Source organism: Balaenoptera ricei, chromosome 18 (genome assembly GCF_028023285.1).
Source record: "Balaenoptera ricei isolate mBalRic1 chromosome 18, mBalRic1.hap2, whole genome shotgun sequence".
NCBI lineage: Eukaryota > Metazoa > Chordata > Mammalia > Artiodactyla > Balaenopteridae > Balaenoptera > Balaenoptera ricei.
Window position 1 is genome coordinate 44,510,134 of NC_082656.1, and position 27,012 is coordinate 44,537,145.

At 35.0% G+C, this 27,012-nt stretch overlaps 2 protein-coding genes across 2 annotated transcripts in view; both read right to left on the reverse strand.

The window, feature by feature from the left end:
* PCDH9 (protocadherin 9) overlaps positions 1-27,012 on the reverse strand; it is a 1,000,311-nt gene that overhangs the window by 500,047 nt on the left and 473,252 nt on the right. The gene's annotated exons all lie outside the window — the stretch shown is intronic.
* LOC132352340 (large ribosomal subunit protein uL11) lies at positions 6,476-7,117 on the reverse strand. The gene has a single exon (XM_059902789.1). It carries the CDS (start codon positions 7,023-7,025, stop codon positions 6,528-6,530), a length of 498 nt encoding a protein of 165 aa, XP_059758772.1. The 5' UTR covers positions 7,026-7,117; the 3' UTR covers positions 6,476-6,527.

Sequence of the window (27,012 nt, forward strand, 5' to 3'; positions counted from 1 at the left end):
GAAATCATTGGGCCAGTACTTCCCATTGGGTGGGCTGAAAAATTGTCAGATCTATATTTTAGTCTGAGGCTCTCCCTGCCAAGTTTTATTTTATTTCCTCTTTAAAAGTTTGAGGTCTGCACTGCATTCTGAAGGTTTCCCTCCACAATCCCCCCACCCGCATAACCCTTTATATTTTCACATGTACTACCTCCCAATGAAGTTTCTGCACCTCTAACTCTGTCTCAGCATCCACTTACTGGAAATATCCTAACTGCAAAAACATGTCTGTACAAGATTTATACATGATTGTTCATGGCAGTTTTCTTCATAATATCCTAAGACTGGAAACAACCTACATCTCCTTTATTGTTGAAAGGATAAACAAAGGTAGAATATTGGTGCCTGGGACACTACTAAGCAATACAAAGTAATGAATTACATATACACAAAAATGTGGATACATTTCAAGAATGGTAAGCTTGACTGAAAGAAACTGGACCTAGAAGAATGCATACTGTATGATTCCATTATATGGCTTTCTTTAAAAGAAAAATACCATCCATAGGGTCAAGAGATCAGTGGTGGCATGAAACCAGGCATAGAGTAGGGATAAACTGGGAAGAGCCACAAGGGAGATTTATGAGGTAATGGAAATAGTCTATTTATTAATTATGGTGATGGATATATGTGTGTATGTATTTTTTAAACTCATTAAAAAGTTCACTTAGAAAGGGAGAGTTTTATGATATGTAGATTACACCTAAGTAAATGTTTTCTTTTTTTTTTTTTTTTTTGATAAAGAGTGTATATCAAGCCAGATTGTATTTAGTCCACAGTGGCAAATAAATACATGCAAGCATGCATATATACATACACAAATACATAAATAAATGATGTATCTGCCCCCAATTCCTCCACTGTTATACAATTATTTATGAAAATATGTTTATGTGATATAGATTTTTGAACACCTACTTTGTTTCAGGCAATTGCCTAGGTACAGGGAATATATTGATATATATAAAGTTGAGATAGACTTTATCCTCAGAGCCTGCATAAAGTCATGTTCTTACTTTAACTTATACGGGCATTTTTCCCAAGACAAGTAAATGCAAAACTCTTCCATTGGTATCTCCATAAATATATATTTTAAAATGTTGCATTCAGCTGAATATATACTTTATCAATACAAAACATTTAGACTGCAAATAGTGTCTTTATATAAAAAGGTCAGTTAAAACATATTCCTGAAGTCCATACATTTTAATATTATTTCTAAGGGGAAAATCACACAATTATGATGTCTACACTTTCATAAACTATATGTAACTTCTAAGTAATAAACATCTATCTTAATAATTTTTCTTAACTTTAAAGGTGTATGATGCAAACTATTTTTCCCCTTTCATTTTTGAAATTCCACTTTAGTATTTCGACTATTATTAAATGCTATATTTCTAAAACACATTAAAATACTAATAATTATTGTAATTTTTTATTTAAAAAATGAGATGACACTAACCACATTTTTGCACATGCTATATTCCCTTAACATGATAACAGTTTCCTTAGCCATGACATTAAATATTCTCCAAAAGTGAGTAAATAAGCTTCCACCTAGAGTTAAACCATATTTTATATAACCAACATCTATCACTGGATATTGTAGATTTGTTTAATGTTTTACAATAATAAACCATGATAACAAATTAATAAATTCATGTCTGCATCATCAATTATGTGTTTAGAAAATTGGTGAGTGGATTATGAGGCAGAAGACATGAGCATTTTTAATACTAGTGATGAATATTTTCAAATTGATCCCTTGGAAGAATGTATCATTTTAGTCTCCTTCACTGAGAGTATGCTCAAATAATTCATTTATTTATTTTTGTATTTTACTGACAATAATTTTTACTTAATTTTCATTTTTTAATTAATGTATTTCTCTTGTTTTTTAGTATGAGAGACGTAGAGTTTTACTGGGAACATTTACTTCCAAGAGCACATGTCTGTCAAGGCAAGAACGGTGTCATTGGTTTCAGTCTGCTCCAGAAAATTTCATTCTACTGATAAGTGACAGTACATTAGCAACATTAAGCTGAAATTTCTGCATGTCCATCATTCTGTTCTAACTCCTGTTTTTCTGTATTCCAATAGAAAGATGTTGGCAAAATGTGAATATTAATTTACTATTTCACCATTTTACTCATTTGAGGAGGATCACTGAACAGGCCATGTGTGGGTTATCCTGCATCCTGACTTTTACTCACTGATTAGTGTTGAGGTGTTGTGATTTCTACCAAAAAAAAAAAAAAAGAAAAAGAAAGAAAATTAACTACTTGAGACTGTCATTTATTTAGCTCATAGAGACTCAAGAAAGACAGCAGTGATAAGTTTGGGAGTCTTAGAAATAATAGAGGTATGAAGATAATACTGTTAAAATACAACTAGGTAACAATTTTGACCACAGAGCATCACACAGGTATTTTATTATTACTTCATGTTATGTTATCTCATTTAATTTCTTAGTTCCTTATGAAGCAAAGTTTTAATCTCTACATTTATACTGTTCTGAGAGCTTAATCAATGCTTTCCTGGTCACACAACTAATTAGCCCTGTGGTAAGTTAGTTGAGGGGTCAATATACATTTCTCCTTCTCTGCTTAATTATAGAACCCTAGTATTTTTTGAGGTGTGTTCTTCTGTTACATAATGACACATGCATCAAGGACAGCTGGGTGCAATGCCAAGCTCCAGAAAGTAAATCTTATGAGAACCAGCCATGTGGTATTGCCCTGATCAAGGATTAGACCCATTATATAAGCTGGTCCAATAGGATCACAGGAGAAGGTTTATACTCCATTCTTGAGGAAGAGGTTTGCTTTTAAGGGCTCCTGGATGTGAATAACAACTGTCCAAATTGTCATTTGCATCCATCTCAGAACCATGTAACACTGATGCTAAATGGCAGAATATAGAAGAAATTCTCGATTTCTCAGTGACATTATTTAGTTGTTGATCTAACTGCATCAAGAAAATTAAGTGAAGTATAAATTTTCTTATTTTTTAAAAAGCCAGTTTGAATCACATTTCCATTACTTGCTGTCTAAATCATTCAATTTGTTCCTCTGGCCTATCAGAGGCAACAATCATCCTCTTTCAATTGCCCTATCTTTTCCAGAAGGTAGGCTAGCTTCATTTGGGGAAAATCCCTCTCGGGTAAATTTGTGCTTTAAAGAGTAGCAAATAGCTTAATGGCCTAAATTGGAAATCCTGACTATTAAGACTAACAGGAAACAAACGGTAAAGTTGTTCATATTTGAGAAAATTTAATATTGATCCAATTTCAAAAAAATATATAAGGACTTTGGCATGCATAATAAGGAGAAAAAAATCATAGCCAATGGTGAGTTATAAGAGATGTCTAAGCAATATATTGAAAAAGACGAAGACAACACATACAATGGTGACAGCTTCTCAAAAGCATATCAAAATCATATTTATCCAACTTATTAAGCAAGTGTCTCCAAACCACAAAGATTCCAGTCAGTAATCCTGGCTGAAAATTTTATGTGGGAAGTAGAATAAATTATGGACTTCTAGTCTGTGATATTCTGCCACCAAACCAAATCAAGTTTGTCCACGTGTGTGTGTGTGTGTGTTTGAATCTTATGACTCTCAGCTACATGCAGTGCTGTTTGATGTAACTCCTGTCATTTTAGCAAGCACCCCCATGACATAAAAGGTTGGCGCATCACACACTCAGTACAGAGCAAAGAACATTTTATATGTGATACTATATTATTAATATTTTAACGATATAGTGAAGAAGTTTAAAAGGTAAATGTTAAGAAAATCTAAATTTGTTTTTGCTGCTTTATTTTAGCTATTACTGAACAATGCTTTTGAACTGTACCCCAGTGCTTCTCAAACTTACCTGGCATTTAGAATCACCAGGAGAGACTTATTTTCCCCAGCAAGTTAGGGACCCAGTGCTGTAACTCCTACTCTCATGGGAAATATATGCATTCTATATAACAAGGGCACCATAATACAATCTTTGATAAGAAAATATGTCAGGGAAATTAACTCACTTTTTAAAAAAAGGGATTCCTCAAAATTTGAAGATACAGAATTTGGAAATGGATGATCTCATTTTTTTCCCTTTTGGCTTATGTTTGAAGCAGTCAGGGAGATAGCATGGGCACACGGCACCTAAGTTTGGGTTTAAATCCCTGTTTACCATGTCACTATTTTGGCAACCTTGGGTAAGTTGTATGATTTATTGGACTGTTACCTTCCTCATCTGTAATATGGTAATAATAACAAAACACATGTTACAGGGTTGTGACTGTTAAGTGACAGTAAAGGCATTTAATGATGCCTGGCATAATCAGCCTCTCCCTATTGTTCTAATAATAAGTTTTGTAATTGCTTGCTGTCTCACTGACTTCCACTCTGAATTTCAGGTTGAAATTTCAGTCTAACATCTCCCAGTGTACAAAGAGAAACAGTATCTTTTGCTTCCTGGGCTTCAAATCAATATCTTAAATGCTCAAGGGAAAAATCAAAACAAAATAAAGCAAAAAATCCCAGCGAACTAAACTCATCCTACTACTGTCCTCACAGCAGTCTCTTTGTATGAAATCAGTGGTTAGCCCCTGTTGTTTTCCCTGTTTAGTCTTCCCTCTTTTCTGGTAACACAGGATATAAGCAAAATTTCCTGAAGATTTCCACCCTGACCAGGACATCTAGAATTCGCTTAATCCTCTACAAATCCAATGGTCCTTTAAAATCTTTCTGCTCTTCTTTCTCGCATCTTCACCAGGAAGGCTCAGCAATCCTAAACAGCCAAGCAACAATTACAACAACCAACATCTGCCATTCATGGGTGCTTTCCATGTGTCAGGATCTGAAGTGAGACATTTACAGATGCTGTTCCATTCAATCCTCCCAAGGTTCCTGTGGATTATGGGTAATTCAGACCTGGAGGAACTTGCTCAAATTCAGCTGGGTGACATCTGGCAGAACTGAGAAGTATGTAAATGTCTATCTGACTCCGTAGCCCAGACTCTTAACCAGCACTCTTCCATCTCAAGGCAAACTCCTAGATGGCTTACAGTTCCTATTAGCCAGGCCATTAACATCGCAAGAATTTCTACTTCCACCCGTGCCTGCTGTTTGAGGGCATACTGAAATGATTCTTTCCTTCGCAGTTGGGCAAATTTAAATTTTTACCTCCAGCTTATCAAAATAATCTCCACATTGTAAGGCACTAATCTATCCACAGTGATTTTTTTTTTTTTCTCAGAAAGTTTTTTGGTCAGACCCTGGCCTCTACTTACAGAGCAAGTGAAGCTATATCCAGACTTCAAAACGGATTACATATTTTTTTCTATTTATATTTTCCATTTATAAAGCAAAATTTAAGACTGCAACTTCCCACCAGCACTCTGTATCCCTTTTTCTTGCTTTGCTAACAGTTACCATCTTCTAATATACTGTGGAATTTACTTGCCTCTTTTGCTCAGTAGCTCACAAAATGCAAGCTCCATGAGGACAAAAGTTTTGCCAGTGTTGTTTGCTGCTATATCCTCCACATCTAGAGCAATGTGTAGCATATAATAGTTGTTCAATGAATATTTACCTAATTAATGAGTAAGCAAAATTCACAGTGGACAAATGTGTCTATTCTTCAGTAAACATTTTTTTTTAATGTTGAAGAGTACTAAAATCTACAATACAGTTATCAACCAAGATTATTTCCCAGGCATTCATCTCATAGTATAATAGCTGGGTTCTAGGGCCTTTACTGGGAATGCTAAAATGTTTTTAAAGTGGCTTTACCAATTTTTGTTTCCACGATGAATAAGAATTTCATTGAAGGCACACGCAGACCACTTGGCATTGTCAGACTTTTTAAATTGTTTACAAATCTGATAGATGTAAAATGATATTTCACTGTGGTTTCACTGGCATTTCCCTGGTAATTAATAAGATGGGACATCATTTCATATAGCTATAAAGATTTATTCTTTCTCTTCTATAAATTTATTTTTCCAATTTTTTCCTAGTGGATTATTTTTTTCTTACTGATTCAGAAGAGTCCATGATATACTTTGGATAGTAATCATTCATAGGTTAAATAAATGGCAAAAATCTTCTAGTAAATAGTTTGATTTTTTATTTTATTTTTTAGTGACTTCTCACAAAGAGAGGTACTTATTCATTGTAGTTTAATTTATTAGTCTTTTTCTGCATGGTTTATAACTTTTGTCTGTTTTAAAAGAGATTCCCACAGAGATACATTTCTATTTTGACCTCTAAAAAGTTTACAGTATTAGTTTTGCCTTACATATTTGGTTATTTAATGCATCTGGGACTGATTTTTATGCATTGTGTGAGGCAGAGGCGTATTTAATGTTTTTATTCAAATGAATAACAAACTCTTCCATAAATATTTATTGAAAATTCTATTCTTTTTTTTTTTTTTTTTTTTTTTGGTTGTCAAATAACTCTTTTATTATTTTTCTTTGCAGTTCTTAACTAGCTGGGCATTCCACCGCACCACTGTTGATGTCATCTATGATGTCGTGAGGGTGGCGGCCATCAACATTGCAGCCCACAGACTGGGCGGTCCCCAGGATCTCTTTAATGGTTCCAGAGAGTTCTCTAGCTAAAGATCGATGCCGCATCTGTCGGGCAATGTTGACAATCTCATCAAAAGTGATGTTTCCACTGTGCTTAATGTTTTTCTGCTTCTTTCTGTCTCTTGGCGGTTCCTTGAGGGCTTTGATGATCAGGGCAGAGGCAGAAGGTACCACCTCAATCTGGGCCTGTCGGTTCTGAATGGTCAGTTTCACTGTAATCCTCAGACCCTTCCAATCACCAGTTGCCTTGGCGATGTCATCACCAACTTTTTTTGGAGACAGACCCAGGGGGCCGATCTTGGGGGCCAGGGCAGACGTGGCACCGACTTCCCCACCGGTGCACCTCAGGTACACGACTTTGATCTCGTTGGGGTCGAACTTAGGCGGCATGGTGGAGGCGGCTGGTGTCGGATGAACCCGGATTCGGGACGACCGAAGAAAGTTGCACCTGAGCCTCCTCCGAGCCGAAAGCCGAAAGACCAGAAAATTCTATTCTTAACCCAATGATATGTAATGCCATCTCTGTTATATATCAAGTATCCCTATTTTTTTCAAGTGCCCAATCGTCTATATAATTTCAAACAATATTCCTTCATATGGCCAGAAATCCTTAGCCGTATTTTTAATCTATAAAACTTTATACAGAATTAAAGAAGAAATCTCGGGACTTCCCTAGTGGTCCAGTGGTTAAGACTTTGCCTTCCATTGCAGGAGTCGTGGGCTTGATCCCTGGTCAGGGAGCTAAGATCCCACATGCCTCGGGGCCAGAAAACCAAAACATAAAAAAAACAGAAACGATATTGTAACAAATTCAATAAAGACTTTAAAAATGGTCCACATCTGAGACTTCCCTGGTGGTCTAGTGGTAAAGAATCCACCTTACAGTGCAGGGGATGCAGGTTCCAACCCTGGTCAGGGAACTAAGATCCCACGTGCCATGGGGCAACCCACGCGCCACAACTACTGAGCTCGCGCGCCCCAACTAGAGCCCCCATGCCGCAAACTACAGAGTCCACGTTCCCTGGAGCTGGCGCACCACAACTAGAGAAGAGAAAACCCTCACGCCACAACTAGAGAGAAGCCCACACACCACAACAAAGAGCCCGTGCACCCGCAGTGAAAGATCCCGCATGCCTCAGTGAAGATCCTGCATGCCACAGCTAAGACCCGATGCGGCCAAAAATAAATAAATAAAATAAATAAGTAAATAAAAAAATCTTTAAAAAACAATGGTCCACATCAAAAAAAAAAAAAAAAAAAAGAGAAATCTTTAACTTTTTTTAATTAAAAAAAATAAATAAATAGAAAGAATAAATCTCATGTCACTCAGGAATTTAATCACCTAAGCTGTTTTTAAAGTTGTATTTTATCTTAGCCAGTTAATGCAGGCTCTCTGTGGGAGTTAAATTTCAATAAATAATCAATCAAACATAATGTGGGAAAGTTAATACTCAAAGGTAAGACAATTTCTAAACAGGCAATTTACTATTACTATGCAAATTCTCTAGCTCCAAGCCTGTGGCAAGGCAAACTCTATTGTGTGAGCTTAGCTATCATCTTTCACCACGCACTGGATTTATTGCAAGAGTAGGTGGAGTGACTTCACTTTCTATTGCAGCTCTGTTAATCTGTAATAATGTGAGAGCAAGATTTTGCACATAAACATATCAAGAAATTAATACATTTTTAAATAAGTACAGCAAAATGAAGATCAGTGAATCATAAAACACAGAGGATTTAATGTTTGACTATTATTTTATGTTTTGAATTTGTGATAAAATAGTCAATATATTATAACTTGGGCAGTGTTTTATAAAAATACTTAGGGCATTAAAAAAAAAAAATACTTAGGTATGTGTTTAAAAGACAGCTCATTATTATGCTATGCTGGTAAACCCTTCATTAAAGTAATTTTAGGCTATTGGCAATGTTAAAATGACTAACTTTGCAGGTTTGCAAAAATTTTGAGATTCACATGCACACATATAACATTTTGTTCTAATAGTTTTCTAAACATATATAAACTATATTGTCTTTGCTTCTGGCCTACCATGTGGACTTTCCTACAATATAAATACTATAGTGTATTAATTACTACCGAAGATATTGAATTATGGCCCCCCAAAATCTTTGTTCTACTGACCCAAAGTGAATAAATACTTATTCTAAGACTCTTAAAGGCCTGGGTTATGAATTTTACAATGGAAATCAATAATATCCTATTTAGAATGCTTACTTTACTCCACCAGAGTGCTTTGCAAATTTTATTTCACAAAACTTGAAGGGTCTATTAAGGTACATTCATGTGGTTTTACGTAATGCAGCCATTGAAAATATTTTTCTTGTTGGTATATCTATCACCTTCAGCATTTATTCCAGAGTCACAGGAAGAATTCCTCGGAGTGGGAAACTGACCATATTAATGTATACAACTGGATAAATCATTACAAGGACATACCAGCCCAAAGTTAAGTGAATATAAGTTTTTATTAAGTATATACCACATGCATACATATTAATTCTATGTAGTTAGGAGAAAACAGGCTATATACATGTGGTTTATTATAAAACCCAAGTCTATGAAAATTTGTTGTATTACTATATGTTACCTTTGAAAACCTGATCACTAAACGGATGGTACATGTGTATTCATGTCATATATTATGTATAATATATATATGTCATGCATTTGTTTATATACATTAATATATATACCTATATGTGCATATATAGGTCATATACCTGTATTATATATATGTTACATGTGTTAAATACTATATATACATATATTCTTGTATATAACATGCATACACATTACAGAGTGAATTTTGTGATCAGAATTTTTGTTTATACATATATTTGTAGATTTTGCACTTAAGGGTAGGATGGCAAAGCAAGTCAAACACTTAATTAGAATACTCTGAATAGTTACATACAGTGTTCATATCTAAAATGTTAAATAGAATCACTGAAAATTTTTTTTTTTTGGATAAGTTACTTTATGAAGCCTTAAGAAACACTGAGTATAATTAAACTGTAGTCCAGAGTTAGATACAATTTAATAATAGTTCAATTCCAAAATAAAAGTTATTGTAGGTAAGACCATGAAATTTCCTAACACGTGATTTTTTTTTTTTTTTTATTAAATAGTATTGACAGCAGCTTTTTTTTTTTTTTTTTTTTTTTTTTTTTTTATGGCTGTGTTGGGTCTTCGTTTCTGTTCGAGGGCTTTCTCCAGTTGTGGCAAGTGGGGGCCACTCTTCATCGCGGTGCGCGGGCCTCTCACTGTCGCGGCCTCTCTTGTTGCGGAGCACAGGCTCCAGACGCGCAGGCTCAGTAGTTGTGGCTCACGGGCTTAGTTGCTCCGCGGCATGTGGGATCTTCCCAGACCAGGGCTCGAACCCGTGTCTCCTGCATTGGCAGGCAGATTCTCAACCACTGCGCCACCAGGGAAGCCTTAACACGTGATTTTAATACATTGTGCTAAGTTTTCTAAAATAATTCAGAGGAACCAATATTTACAGTAGGTGGAATATTTATGAAAAATCTGGCATAATCAGAAATAATTTCAACAGCGAATCAAAGTGAGTAATATTTTCCCCTTAGCTGATTGGTTTCCATTATTGGTTCATTTGTGAAGAAAAGCAAATAAATAAACAAAACAGATAAAAATTGGCTTTTGTTACTAACTTAACAATTTCACAATACTGCACATGAGACATCAAGAATAGACAACATGGTACTTTATAATGCACTGTCATATGACAGTCAAAGACATGGAACGTGGGCCTACAGTTAGATTATGAATATCTACCATGCACCATGCACTCATCTTCAAAGAACTTGGACTCTATTGATTTAATTTTAATTAACCCTGACTCTATGCATGCCTCAAGCCTACCTTGGAATACATTTACCTATAATCTTTCACCAAATACTCGATTTATTGCAAGAGTAGGTGGGCTGAGTTCATCTGCTACAGATAGATTGAAAGAGATAATTTCTTTTAAGAAGATACAGTCTAGGACAATAGAGGTAGAAAATAATTTCGTGCTACTCTAGATGAGTCATTGATTTTACAGGTGAGGAAAAGTAGGGCTCAAGATGTAATTCAGTCTAAATACCACTACTACATCAACTTTAGTGGTACCATTCACTCACATCACCACTGCCCTGTAATACATTTAAACAACCCTCATGTTGTCTTTCAACATTTGTGATGTCTTTATTTATTCATTACTAGTGCCAAGACACTTAATTGGAGTATTATGAAATGATTTATTGTCCCACCACATTTATCTCTCTTTGTAGACAAATATATGACTATATCATTTAAAATAGAAGAGAAGAAAAAAAGTGGTATGAGGAATTGGCTATTAGGACCTAATATCTTTCAGAAAGAATTGTGCTGAAAACTTTAACATCTGTTGTACTTGATTATTGAAGCTTATTTTTATTGGCTTCCAAAAAATCCTGCTACATTCAAGCTAGTAGATTAAATGTTATTGGCTTTAATACCTTTTAAAACAAGTAATCTGTTGAAGTGATAATAGAATTAAAAGTAGGTACATTCATTAAATTGGTTTTTACACTATTGTGGTTTCCCTGTTGGCCACATGAATCTCTAAACCTGACATTGCTAATTACAGTTAGAATAAATGGTATATGTATATGTGATTAACTTCACCCTACACTTAAGGCAGACATAAAGGTAATTGAAGAACTCCACTGTCATGTATCATTCTAGCAAAGAAAATATGGTTTTGCTAACTTATTTGTTTTACAAATAAGAAATAAAGGGTTTTTTATCATAAATGCATGAACCCATTAAAATCAGAAATTTAGACTGCAAAGATTACTCACTAACTTGTTATTAGATGAAGTTAATGGGACTCATTAGGAAGGAGGGAAGGAAGGAAGGAAGGGAGGAAGGGAGAGAAGAAACACTGATAGGAAAGATCCAAGGGCAATCCTTACATATTAATACGTACCAATTTAGTTTTTCAGTTACTTAGGCTTGAAGAATTGGCTCCACTCTTATACATGGCTAGAGGCATAGTTTCAATACTTCTTTTTTGTGTCAAGGCACCTGTCTTTTTACTTCAGTGCCAGAAGGGCTTAGCATCTTGTCACTGAAGCAACACAGCCTGCACATTTATAGGTGTCACTCACTCTACCATCTGTTCCTTAGGATAACAGCCACCATTATCAACCAACCTCCACCTGGGGTTTTAACAATCTCTGCGGATTAAAGTTCAGATCTACAAGGAAGAATGGCTAGTAGTAATGTTGCCATTCAACTTTGCTTGACCTTAACTTTCCTGCTGTCAATACTGCACTGAAGCCTGTTAACTGGCTTTTTCATCCTGTTTGTATATTGCACTGTAAAGTTCTTTGTTAAGTAATGAAACCATGTGAAAGCCTTTGCATTGTTATTAGCATTTTTGGTTCTTTTTCTGCTTCCAATTCACTAAAACACTCAAGGCTACAGCTAAAGTATTTTTAATACATAAATTTAAATCAAATGAATCTTAATTAGATTTCACTTGTAGGGTCACTAATCAAATAGCTTCACAAATGGAATTAAACACACACACGCACACACGAATTGAAGTAATAGAAAAAGAAAGGTATTAAGTTAAAACTAGCCAATTCAGGATAAGCAAGTTTATTAAGAGCTTATTTAATACGACATGAATTATTTTTCCTTTGTAATCTAAAATTAAAAATATTGTAAATAAATATGTTTATTTTAAACTGCTTAACAAATACTTATTGCTAAAACTTTCATGAAAGGCACCACCTGACAAATAATTTATAAATACCAAATAGTCAATATATAGCTGGAGGAAAATATCATAAATTATTTCTTAATTTACTCTCTTTCTTTCTGGTAATATGCAGTGTTTCCAGATTAGGAGTGGTATTTTTATGCCTCCTGGATGTTTATGGCTGTCATTATTTCTATATGAGGCATTCTTCCACATTTAAATGATAGGAAAAAGGAAGTAGGCTCTGTTTATTCATTGCCAATGAAGCTAATAAAAATGTTTTGCAAAGATGGTAAAACATGACAACATTGTCAGTTGAAAGCAGCTCATTACAAGGAGGAATGCTTGCACTAATCTTGTTCTACACTGAACTTCTACTGTGGCTATAAAACAGCATCCCTTTGTTACTACAAACAGTGAATTCTGCTCTATCCTCTTGCTTTCCCCACTGATTTGTTTGTGTGCTTGCTCATTGCTTTTGGAAGGATTCAGCTCTTCTCTCCTCTGCGAAACAGTAACTGTTGCCCAGGAATGTTCTAGGATGGCGGTCTGCAAGCTTTCTCCTCTATTTTATAGGCATTATTAGCAGGTTAATCAGTGATTTATTCAACAAAACAAATAGCTTAGGCTTTCACTGCAATATGATATTGCCATGACAAGTTGGCGTGGTCCGTTGGGGATATTTTCTACTAGTTACTACTAGCCGTTGGCTTACGGGGGCACTTCTGGCTTTCATCTGCAGTTGGCTGGCACTTAATATGTCATGACCACTCCTGATCCATTTGCATATGTGAGAAGGAAGCTTATTCCCTCAGCCAGCTCCACTTTTACATAGCATGATGGCATCTTTGTAATGTGCACAGAAGCTGGAGATAAATGATGTTGCAGCCCCTTGTCTGTAGAACATGTGAGCCTACCGCGGAACAACATGATAACGTCAGTGCAAAGTTCTCATTATTGCAGTAGTATTGCTTGTAATCATTAGTCTCCTTTCTTCATTTAGTGACTGTCACTGAAGCAGTCCTCTGGTCTACTGCAGCTAATGGCAGCTTCCTCAAACAATTCTGCTTCTCTGGTTTGGAAAGTTAACTATAATCATTTGTTAGTTCTGGATGATACTGAGGAAAGACAAACATAATTCAATGTTCCCCATAGGAAATACACATAAATAATAAACTGAACAAATACCGAGATGTTTAGTATTATTCAGAATACAATTTTGCTCTAGGGAATTAATTCGTCCAACAAATATTTATTGAACTTCTACCACACACTATAAAAATGATGAATAAAATAGTTCTTGCCTTCAAGAAACACAAAGTCTAGGGAGACAGGCATGTAAAGACATAATCATACTATATTTGTATTATTGACATAATAAAAGGCAATGGGAGTGCATTAATGGTTCAAGAAGGGACTAATAAGAAGGGAGGAGTAGGAGAATACTAGGCAAAGAGATAAAGAGGAAGGAAAGATTAATTCGTGTAGCAGAGGAAGATTTTAATAAGTAGGCGGTGGTGAAAATTCTATGCAAAGTATAGAAGAGGTGTAAAGACATAACATAATAAAATAATATGGTTTATTAAAGGAATTTCAAGAAATTCAGTATAGTTAATTCATACATTGAGATAGAGAGAAAAAGCCAGGGATGTAAACAAAGAAATGATCCAGGGGGTAGTTCTATGCCATGTAAAATAATTAAAACTCTATCCCATAGGTTACAGGGATCTGTTGATTGGGAGTTAACTTTCAAAATAAGTACTGCTTTAATTTTTCTAGTACTCTAAGCCATGTATTGGTTTAAAGACTATTTAATCTACCCATGTGGGAAATGAGGGGGAAAGAGTAATTAAAAATGCAAGATTTTAAGGATGTATAGTTAGTTAAAATTAATTTTTACCCCATAATCCCAATGTATATTCGTATCCAATTAGAATTTAGCACTTTGCCATAGTGATGTGGCTCTCCGAATTGAAAATGTTAATCCTTGGCTGCTTCAAGTTTGTTAGAGAATAAAGTTACTAAAGAATATAAAGTATTAATCGTCTAGTAATAAACTTTCTAAGTAAACCACCTATGTAAATCTTAACTTTCAAAACAATTTTGCATCAATGGTAAGTGAAGACATCACCAAGTCAATATGTATGTTATTAGAGTTTATTAAACACCTATGATTATTTCTTACAAAATAAATTAATATTGAACCTGTACCATAGGACATATCTTTCTTTTGTATATAATATAATCCCCCACTTAAATATGATTCCATTTAAAGAGCAAGCACAGACAAACTGGATTTTTTAAAACTAAGGGGCATCATTGTACACAGAGAAGAACAGGGAACTGTGACTCTTAAATGCCCATTCCCAATATAGCTGGAACCTTTCTTTCTAGCCTCATCTATCCATTTTACCTCAGCACAACATGGTCTTATCATCCCATACACATTGAGAGCATTCAATTGTTTTTAATGGAATAAAGGGAAGGAGGGGAAGAGAAAGGGAAAACGGGGAAAAGAGGAGAGGAGAAGGAGGAGGGAGAAGAAGAGGAAGAAGACAGAGAAAAAGAGAAGGAAGGGGAGGGAGAGAAGGAAGTCATTCTTGGAAGTTAAACAGAATCAGTGTTTGTTTTTTCTTGTTTTTCCAAATGTGAGTATTAAATTAGATAGTCACTAAATTCTTTGCTAACACAGATACAATCCTGTGAAATGCATGACCATCTCTTCTACATATCAGTTCTAAATACAGCTTAACCATAACATTCTATGAATTTTTGAATATTAAATATATTAAGAGATTTATTTAAAAATTAAAAATATCTTTTCATGGCTAGTGATTCTCTAGAATAAAATGTTTTTTTAGGAGGGTCTCTGATCCCATCTGCTCTTCCCTTCATCTTCCTTTTTTCTCTGGAGTATAAGCATTTCTGTTAGCAGGCATAAGTGCCCAAAAGACTCAGGTCCCAGAGAAGAGAGTCCAGTTCTTCCACCAAAATTAGAAAGGGGAAGGTTGGTTCCCTCTGGGTTTGTGTAAAGATGGACATAGTTGAAATGATCTCTTGGCAGTACAGACAGTGATCCTGAAGGAGAGTTTTGCCTGATGGAAGCCCTCCCAGGGGGGATGCTGAGCATAAACCCCAGACCTCAGGGCTGCTTCACTCATTCACTTCATCACCTTCCCAATAGCAAACACATTAATATTTTCTTCCGAAAGAAGGTGATTTTAATCTGCAACTACTGGTAGCATGAAGTGTGAAGTTGCAGAGAAATGACTCTAAATGTTTTGAATTATTTGATGATGTAATCTTTATTCCTGTTTCTTCTTTTTTCCAAGAGGGATATTTCACCATACTTTCTCTTATATATTTCACTACCATATTTTACTACATTAAACTCCTTTTTTATCTTGAATCTCTGGATTTACATCCACATATTGTTCTTTTCTTAGTTGGAAAGTATAGGAAATAGTTTATACAATCAATGGTCGAGAAGGCAGTCACACTGACTGAATAAGGAGAGGCAGTCAGACTACTGTGAAGAGCCTATCATCACACACATCTTACCAAGAATGGATGGTTGGCAAAGTGGAGACTACGCACTATTGAAGTCACTTAAAAAAAATCTTGCTGCATTTCAAATCAAATCTACAGTGGGTTATTACCTCACACCTGTTAGGATGGCTATTACTAAAAAGACAAGAGATAACAAATGCCAATGAAGATGTGGAGAAAAAGGAATCCGTGTAAACTGTTGTTAGGAACGTAAACTGGTGAAGCCACTATGGAAAACAGTATGGAGTTTCTTCAAAAAACTAAAAATAGAACTACCATATGATCCAGAAATTCCATTCTGGGTATATTCAAAGGAATTTAAATCAGAATCTCAAAGAGATATCTGCACCAATATGTTCATTGCAGCATTATTTACAATAGTCAAGACATAGAAACAGCCTAAATATTCATCAACTAATGAATGGATAAAGAAAATGTGGTATGTGTATGTATATATATACACACACACATATGTACATCCATATCTATATCCATATATATGATAGTATATTATTCAACCTTAAAAAAGAAGGAAAACTTGCCATTTGCAACAACATGGAAGGACCTGGAGGGCATTTTGCTTAAGTGGAATAAGTCAGACTGAGAAAGTTAAATATTGCATGATCTCACTTATATGTGGAATATAAAAATATTGAAATCATAGAAACAGAGAGTAGATTGGTGGTTGCCAGGGGCTGGGAGATGTGGGAATGAGGAGAGGTTGGTAAAAGGATATAAACTTTCAGTTATAAGATGGGTAAGTTCTGAGGGTCTAACTATATCCATCTATTATAGTATGGTGGCTATAGTTGATAAGCTTGCATGTATAATTGAAATTTACTAAGAGAGTAGATCTTAAGTGTTCTCATCAAAAAAAAAAAAAAAAAAAGGCAACTATGTGAGGTTATAGATGTGTTAATTAGCTTCATTGTGGAGTCATTTCACAATGTATATGTATATCAAATCATCACCTTGTACACTTTAAATCTATTCCAATTATGTGTTAATTATACCTCAATAAAGCTGGGGGGAAATATTGATGCATTGAAGGAATATCATCATTAACATCACCATGATGAGTCACCTATAAGCATGTGACTGACTTTACTAGCAAGGCATTCAATATGTAATAAAATTACTTTTCACTTATAGATAGCAATACTCAATAATTATCTGCTAAGATATAAAAAGACCCGGTATTTATTTCATTCATAATTTACTCTCAGGGAGTAAGGAATCCTATACATTGTCTATTCCTACTTGCCCTTTAATACAAGCACTGATTTATAAAAAACAGTGATTTTAAACTATCTCTCCTCCTAACTTTTGTTAAAATCCCATCTTCTTTTAAATGTCAGTTCACAATATCAGAAACCAAGTCAAAAATGAAACATTTTTTGTGTCTGCTTGAAATGTATACATTTCTCAATCTCGGTGACAGCTTTATTTTATTATATTTATTTTTGGCTGCGTTGGGTTTTCGTTGCTGCGTGCAGGTTGTGGGAACTACTCTTTGTTGTGAAGCACGGACTTCAGTAGTTGTGGCACAGGGGCTTAGTTGCCCCACGGCACGTGGGATCTTCCCAAACCAGGGCTTGAACCCGTGTGCGGATTTTTAACCACTGCGCCACCAGGGAAGTCCCTGGGTGACAGCTTTAAAAGTAGCCCATAAGAACATTTTGTTAGCTCAGCCATTTAAATATCTCCTGAATCTGATCACGTGCCATCTCTTCTACACAACCCTGGTCCTGGTGAACTGGATTGAAACAGGAACTTCTAACTTGTTCTGCTCTTTCCCTTCTAGTTGTCCAACAGTCTGTTTTCTGTACAGAAACCAGAATTATCTTTTAAAATCGTAATTCATAGCATTTGAAATCCTTCCTCAAATTCTCCGTTGATTTCTCATCATATTTTAATAAACCCAAACTATGTCCTATGGTCACCGAAGTTCACAATATCATCCAGCTGTTGCAATCTTTCTGACCTCACTACACTCAACTCTACCGTTTTATCTTTTCCTCCATGATTCCTGTCTTTTTTTCCCCCCTGGGGTCTATTCCTTCTTCCTGAAGTACTTTCCTTCATTAAGTGAAGAGAATCTCTCTACATTTCATTCAAGTCTGCATTTAACTAAGCAATTCCTAACCACTCAAACTGCAGTTTAACCCTTCCCTTCCCCACAGTCAGTTGCCTTGCACTGCTTTGTTTTTCTTATCACTACCTAAAAATACATGCATATATTTATTTACTTGTTTATCATTTGTCTCCAACACTCTCGGGTCAGCACTAAGACTTTGTTTTTTTATCTTGCCCACCAACGAATCTTCACTGCCTGGATGGAACAAGTTGTAGATGCTCAAGCACATACATGTATGCCAAATGAATAAATGAAAAAAACTTTACTAATCTCAAACTTTTGAGAACAGGGTTTAAGTTATTAAGATATATTACCTGTATATTAATTTTGGTTAATGTCTTGGCACATTCAAATCTAGGTAGAAAATCTTCAAACTTTGCAATATGGGTCAAATTGCTCTTTGTATTAACAGCCTCACTATTCCTCATTTTCCTCTCTTAAAATGGGGATGGTAATTATACCTACTTCCTTGGGTTGTTGTAAAAATTAAAAGAGCTAATACTTAGAATAGTGCCTGACATAGCAAAAGCACTCAATATATGTTACCTCTTATTATTACTAATATTATTCAATTGAAACCAAAGTGCATTTGAAGAATTCCCATTCTTATTTCACAGCAAACACATCCTTCTTAACTCAAAATGTGTAGTCTGAAAGCTCTAGGAGACAGAAGCATGTCTGAATGTTTCCCCAGCACCTCACAAGTTGCCTGGAACACAATGAACATTCAACAAATGCTACTTGGCTAAATTAATGAACATGATTGAAAATAAACGTGTTTTTTTTTTTTTTTTTATGAAGGTTAACCAATAACATTAGCTTTCTTTTGTATAATGAAGGCTTTTTGCACAATAGTGTGTTTGAATATCTAGAACTATGTGTAGCTAAGTAGCAACCAGGAAAAAATACAGTGACCTTAATTTCCTTTTTCTTGTATGTCCTAGGACAAAAGTATAGACATTGTCAAGGTCACAGAATCAAATACTCATTGGGACTGATTAATAAAATTATACTTACTGATATTTGCACTGTAACAAATTTCCATCTTAAAGCAAAATGAAGTTTACATATTGCTGCAGGCATTGTGCAAATTAGAACTTCATTGAATATTAATAAATTACTCTTTGTGGCCAATTGTTATGCAAATTACCAGAGTGTCAGAATTTATCATTTTGTTTGGTTGAGGATTAAGGGGAAGTATGCTTTTAAAAATCAAGCAGATACCTCTACAAACTAATATATGAATTCAAGCAAGAAAATATTATATAATTACTAAATGTTCAGAATTGCCATACCAGTTTTTGGTTATTTTTTAAAAATATTAACTCAGTGCATATGTTCTTCAAATTGCAGAAAGTTTAAGATATATTAATAAGTAAATAGAAAATGGCCCTGAGGGTTTTTGAAATTCTTTTGAACATTTAAAAAATAAAATCCATATAGCCTATTCCTTTATGAATTATTTAAACTGCTACTATGTTAGCTTTAGAAAACAGTTTATTTAAACAGAGTATCTTTCCAAAGAATTCACCAGACCCCAAATAATGATTTTAAAATGTATATATTCATATATATCTATTGAATCTTTAATTTTCATAAAATGGGGACAAGGCGATTTTTATTTACAAGAGTTTCTGGGAGAAAATATAACAAAATGGCAATAACACATCTAAACAGTTCAACTATGCACAGAATTCATTAATTAGGTATTTTTTCCTTAGAACTATTTATTATTTGTTTTAGTCTGCTCAAATATTAATTCTAGTTAACACTATCAAGGCTTCAAAAATAAAGTTTTAATAACTGATTTAATTCTTCAGAGATGACTGATTGTTAAAGAAAAAAATTCTCACTGACACTTGTTAAAGATGTTAAGGCAGACTTTATGCAGGACTACCTCCATAGGAATAGGGTTGACTTTAAGGGGGATTTCACAATGGGGGAGAGAGATTGGGGTCAACTCCAAATACAGCACAGGCAACTGGGAATTTTTAGCCAAGGAGCAGGGTAGGGGTCAGTGAATGGAATATTACCCAAGAGAAAACATCAGGAGTAATGAGGGTTCTGGCAAAATCCACCTAACAGGCTTCTTGGTGAAGACAGGCCAGGGTGACCAGGAATCCACTGGGAGATGGTGGAGGGGGAGGAACCTGAGCAAATATTCAGGGTGATCAGATATGGAGAAGGAGGGGTTCTGTGTAAACTAACTTAGCACGATTCTTGTTAAGACTGGATTTTTTTTTTTTTAATTAAAAAAAAAAATTTATTTATATTTTTTAATTTTTGGCTGTGTTGGGTCTTCGTTTCTGTGCGAGGGCTTTCTGTAGTTGCGGCAAGTGGGGGCCACTCTTCATCGCGGTGTGCGGGCCTCTCACTGTCGCGGCCTCTCTTGTTGCAGAGCACAGGCTCCAGACGCGCAGGCTCAGTAATTGTGGCTCACAGGCCTAGTTGTTCCGCGGCACATGGGATCCTCCCAGTCCAGGGCTCGAACCCGTGTCCTCTGCATTGGCAGGCAGATTCTCAACCACTGCGCCACCAGGGAAGCCCCAAGACTGGATTTTTAAAGCAAGTGCACAGAGGAGCCAAGGAGAAGGTTCAGGAGCCTGCTAAAGTTTGGTCAAGCAAAGAATCTTTGACAAGACAAAACTTCTCAAAATGGTGAGTTCCTTTTTACTACACTGCCCCTGTAATATAAATATACTGTGAACAGGGTCTGGCACACATGAGGCTATTTATTCATGTAGATATTCAAAAGAATGAAAATTTCTATTAATAAATACTAGTCATAATTTTTTCTTAATAAATAAAATTTGAGATTATTCACATATTTTTACCTTAGGAATATTGTGAGATCAGGGATGTAATAACTATCATTAAAATGACATAGTGTACCTTCTACTTCTTGAAGACAATGGAGAACCTTATTCAACTGAAAAAATATGACAAGTGCTATCCATTTCATTGGTTATTCAACCTGCTATAAAGAAGGTCCACTTCTGTAGGCTGTTGCAAAGTTTAAAACTAAATTATTTTCTCTCACAAGGGTCAATAAACTTGAAAAATTCTATCCAAATGATAAAAACTATTAATATATGATTTACAAAATAATTTGTTTATTTCTGTAGCATCTCAAAACAACTGAGACAAACAAAAAATTTTATATATCCATTTCTCAGCATTATCCTTCCATTTCATTATTTTTCAATTATTTCAAAGTAGGAAGTGATTCACTAATTAAACAGAGTGATGAGGGATCACCAGCACTCTAATGGTACTAAGAGATTATTTTTTCTTTCAAATTCAACCCGGTGTTGAGGGACCCTGAGTTGTCTTTAATTTAGCAGTGAAGTGATAAAGTATAGAAGTTGTTACTAGTTTAATGATACACTTCTAGAGTTTGGAGGTAGGGACATGTGGTTTTGCAAATGGCATCAACTCTGAGTACACAGTAGAGTGAAGATTGAATTTCAATACTATGAAACAAATGGTGTAATTAATTATGATGTCAGCCTCTCCAGAGGGGGCATTCTGTTCCTAGAGGTACAGGACTAATGTGTGTTGTTTTCAGCCCTGTGCCGTAAAATGACCGTTCTTTTTCTCTTCTTTACTTTCTATAAACATGAATTTCCCAATACAATAAATAGCTGGAATAAAAAGCTATCAAATGCAGGGCTGAAGAATGCATTGCTACTGAGGAAACCTATACAATAATGAGGAGGTCAAAAAGTAACATTTAAGAGATAAATGAAACAAGTGCCCACTTTCTACTACCTCCAAATTCAAACACAACCATTTCATAACATTCTAGACAGCAAAGCCTCAGTGACCCTCACTGCACATTTAACATCTACTATTGATTGTCCAGGAGAGACCACCCCGCCCCCTGTCACCTGCACCAGAGCTCCTGCAGCACCTCTGAAAGCACAAAACCACGCGTTCATGCAAGCAATCCCCTTGCTTTGATGGTCTTCAAAACTGGCTCAGCAGGTTCTTTCTTTATTTTCCTTTGCCTCTCTTTTACTCTAGGGTGTTTCAAATTTCATTATAATAATGATTCATCTCATATGCATATAGCAAACATATAGGTTTAGACTGCTCAGTGTAAAAATGAGTAGATAATGATACAGATAACTTGACCCATACGAAGGAACTGTCGGCTATGTTTCTCTGCTTAGTAAAGTATTTTAAACAGTATCTGGAAATATGTGGGGCATAACTGTGCTGGCTTATGGAATAATTCAGAAAACATGAAGGTGCTTTCCAACTGACTGAGACAGGCATGCTGTTAAGTGGTCTGTGTGATTAGCCTGGTGTAATCACCAGTGGTCTCTAGCTCACTGGGTGCCAGGGGCTTCTTGAACAACTCAGCCTTGAGCTTGACAGAGACTGCTGAGTGACCACAACATGATTTTGATACAGGCAGCTGTTTTCCTGATTAATATCAATGAAATCCTGCTGTAATAGCAGCATCTGGGAATCTGACTCTACCGTTACCAATCAGGAGCCTTACTATCTAACTTAAAGTTTTGCATCTAATTCTCCCTTCCCCTCCTAGAGTGTCACGGTTTGCTACATTGTAGTATTTTGGGCAAACCACACTAGAATAATTCAGCTGCAAAACTAATCTCTGGATTAACAGCTTTTTCAGTGTTTCATTTGACTAAAGATTCATAAATATTTAATCATAAGAATGTAGTCCTGTAGTCTCCACACCATGTCAAGAGCAGAGGAGACAGGTACTTGGCATAAACAAAATGAATAGGTAAGTTTCATGACATTTTGGAATGACTCCTAAATTGCTTAACTTTTAAGATACATTTTAAATTATTTTTATAAAGTTTCTTGGTTGGGGTAGAGATGAAGAGTCTAAAGGGTACCCAAGATTGTAATAGTTTCATAAGCACCGCAGGACAGTTTTCAGTTGTCTTTTACCTCTTACCGTCAGAGTTGCAGGGGAAGCAGCATTAATAAACAAACACATTAATACATGAAAATAAATAAATAGAAAGCCGCATTTGCCCTATTACTGTTCAAAAAATCTGTTGTTACCTAATGGGAATTATTCTTATAAGAGTCGTTAGTTCTTGTTCATAGCACATACATATTTCCTAAATGAAAATTATTATTTCTTTTTTCAGAAAGTTGGGAATATAATTGATACATTCTAAATTTCCCCAGGAGTGTAAAAAAAAAAGAATTATGAAGACCTGAAGTTCAACTTTAGAAAGTTGGTAGGGATTTCTTATACTTCCTATAAATAAGATGAGAAAATATTGAATTGCCCAACTTCTAACACTTTTGAGAATGAAAAGGAGTACTGTTAATAATTACAGGAAGATAGCAGCATGGTCCGGGACAAACTAAGATACACGGTCAAACTATCTCTAAGCAATGTTTTTGGAGGTTCTAAGGATATTGCTAAGCTTACTGACCACAGGGGTTCCATGGAAGGGGTAAGTAGGTTAAACACACAAGGAGAATGTGTCCTATTCTATTCTCCACCTTACCTCAGCAGACACTTCTTAATAAATATTTTTTAAGCTGTTGTTTACTTATGTTCCATAGGACCCTTAAATGCTTGATTCTAGGGTGCAATACAACATCAATTTTGCTTGGTTTACATAAAGTGAATAGTTCTAAGATTTAAAAATTCAATTTTGCAGTGTTTCCTAAAGTACACACACTACAGAAATCCTACAAGATGTAGAGCAGATCTCTAGAGAATATTCTTGTGTCCTAATTGCAAACAAGGTAATTAATTCTGTTGTCAAACTTATTCAGGAAACTCAGTAGCATTAGGGCTTGAAGACCTTCTAGAGAATTCAAGGTGACAACTCTGTACCTGCAGAGAGTTTCAAGAAAGGTCCAACTTTTAAACTAAAATAAGTAAAAATAAAGTTTTACGTTGCTCTATAAAATTAAAACATGGATTTTTTTTTTTTTTTTATTTCTGGAATGTGATGAATGTTGATCTACTTTCATCCCCTTACGTTGCTCAGGGCAGACGTCAAGATCAGTGAAGTTAAATAACAGGTACGAAGTCACCCGATCAGGAACTGCCCACCGAGACTATAACCTAACCTCTCCTCCATTGTACATCTTATGAAAGAAAACAAAACAAAACAAATTCATGAGTTTGTTAACATAAAAGGTAGTCAATATTCCAATTCCCTCATATATTCTTCAGATTAAGATGATACTATGTGTTTTTCCTTATTTATTTTGTACTGTATTTTTATCTACTCTGGATACAATGCAATTGTATTTGAGGTTTGGCAGACTGCCCTTTTGGCTTAGCAGAGTTGATAAAAGGTTGCCAAATACCACAGTAGTTTATATTTATTTTCTGTTTTATGACATTTTTTTCCCAGAGCCCTATGTTCTTTTCCTCAGCAAACCATCAATCAATTCTAGAAAAAACATGACTTATTCCATGGGCTGCCAACGTGACTCTAGCTGCTGACAGCATGTCTTTTATGTACACAAAATATATTTTTTAATAGTTCAAATCTGGTGGGGGGGGGGAATGGCAAATTTTAAAATCTTGTATATGTACCTGTGTGCAAATAGGTCTTTATCTATCTATCTATATACACACACATAGATATGTGTTCATCTATGTATAAACATTCCTGTTAAAAATATTTATATTAAAATTTATTTTAAATTCCAAACATGATTCAATTTAATCTTTCCTTTTGAGGCTTGGTATTGTGGGTAGTTCAGTGTTACCAGATGATTAGCAGTTTGGAGCTCTGGTAATACAGAGTAGCCCCAGGTATCATGATCTCATGTTGACTAACTCATAGTTTAGAAGATGTTTGAAGTATATATAGCTACCTCTTGCTGAAAATTTAAGTTTCCAAGCGAGTATCCAACATGAATCAGACTATTAGTTACTATGCTGAAACAGGCCCATCTGTTGAATACTTTTGCCCAGTATAATCTTGGCTATGTAGGATTACCTTTGTCAGAGTTGTTATGGAAGCAAAGAGCTAGTCATCTATTCTACAAACAGTTCCTACAACCCACATATACTCATTAGCAAAATGTAATAGCTAATATAAGGATTAGGAAGAGTGTTGCTGGGTTTGTAGTCTGACTCTGCTGTTTAAAATTTCTTGCTATGCAACCTTAAGTGAAACACCTCAACTCTTTAAGTTCTGTACATAAACTTGGGATAATAATAATATAAGCTTGGGATGAACTTGAGATAATGTGTCCTGCTGTGCAAATGACTATAGCGTTTAGCACAGTGTCTCCATGCAATCATTCATCAATTGATCCACTTAATTTTCAACTATTGGCAACTAGTATGTGCATAATAAATAGTAGCAATTATGCATTTTGCAAAAGTAAAACAGGGCAATTTGTATCCATCTATGATTTTAAAAAATCTATTCTTAATTCTGTCTCTCATGGTATCTCCCTTTATACCTCAAATAACTACAAACTAAATGAAAAAATATCCTAACAGTCACTTTACTTCTCCTTTTCCTTTAATAATGTAAACTCCACTAACATACTCAAACCTCGAGTTTAGTTTGCAGTTGAATCCCAGATTTATGGAGCATATTTAGCTGTATGAAATTAGACCGTCTTCAACCATTTTTCTCCTATAATGAGTAGCTACCAGGATAATTTTATATCATAGGCCTAAAAGTTATAGTTTTATCATTCCCCCATCATTTCCTTTCTTCATCAAAAAACATACTCTATTCGAGTCTATAGATTTCAAAATCTAATAAAACACATGTTATTGCATTGTTTGGAAGTTTAAATGATTACCATTAGCTACATGTGGATTTGAGCAACCCTCTTAACTACTCTATTTTTTAAATTCTTCAAATTGAAAAATTAGAAAATTATCATGCTCTGGTGCATCTCATTGTTTAAATAAAAATAAATATTGTAGGGTGGTTGGTATAAAAGAAATAGGACCTGGGATCAGAAAACTTTCTACAACCATTTCTGCCCTTCAACAGATGTGTGGGTCACTTAACTTCTTTTTTTTTTTTTTAACGTCTTTATTGGAGTATAATTGCTTTTTTTTTTTTTTTTTTACAATGGTGTGTTACTTTCTCCTTTATAACAAAGTGAATCAGCTGTACATATACATATATCCCCATATCTCCTCCTTCTTGGGTTCACTTAACTTCTTAAGCTTCAATTCTCCTCTCTGAAATCGAATAGTAACTAGTGTTTTAAGAAGCTTTAAATGAGAAAATGTATGTAAAGAGCTTTACACAATGCACAGTATAAAAAACACTAAATATTTGCAATTATTATTAATATAATTGTGAATGCTTTGAAAGGTATAAAGTATTAGACAAAGGAATAGATTAATTTCTTTGAATAATATAATATTTTTCAGGTCCTGAGAATTTTTAATCCACTGGATTATTCAAAGCAATACAGTCCTAATTAATAAACATTTATTAAACATATTAATAGTTATCTGCTCTACAGAAAGATTCGTAATTGTAAAAGGGTTTGTTAACTTTTCTGAACTTTTTAATAGTGAAAAATAAAGGGAGGTAGATAGATAGCATTCTAGTTGGTTTCTGTTTTCTAGATGTATCCTGAGAGGGCTGGATGTGGGAGAAGAGTGGCAAGGGTGGTGGAGACCTACTGGAGAACGTTTAGGCATCACTGCTACAGTGTACCAGACTATAGGATGAGTTTTATCAACCTAAGTGTATTCTGAGGTAGTTTCCTCCCAAATCTGCATCCAGAGTTATGCAAGTGGCCAGACCTGAAGCAAAAGCTTCATCACTATCAAATAATGCAAACACGTAGAAAGATCATATGCCACAAGTCCATCCTACTGAGCAAAGCAAATCTCGGCAACTGTAAGGACATGGATTGTATTTGGGTATCTTGATTTCTTCCTCTGTGATATTGAAGAAAGGCAGTACAG

Bases quoted from the DNA above. Each gene is read 5' to 3' on its own strand.
- LOC132352340 (XM_059902789.1), bottom strand. From the start codon at position 7,025: ATGCCGCCTAAGTTCGACCCCAACGAGATCAAAGTCGTGTACCTGAGG.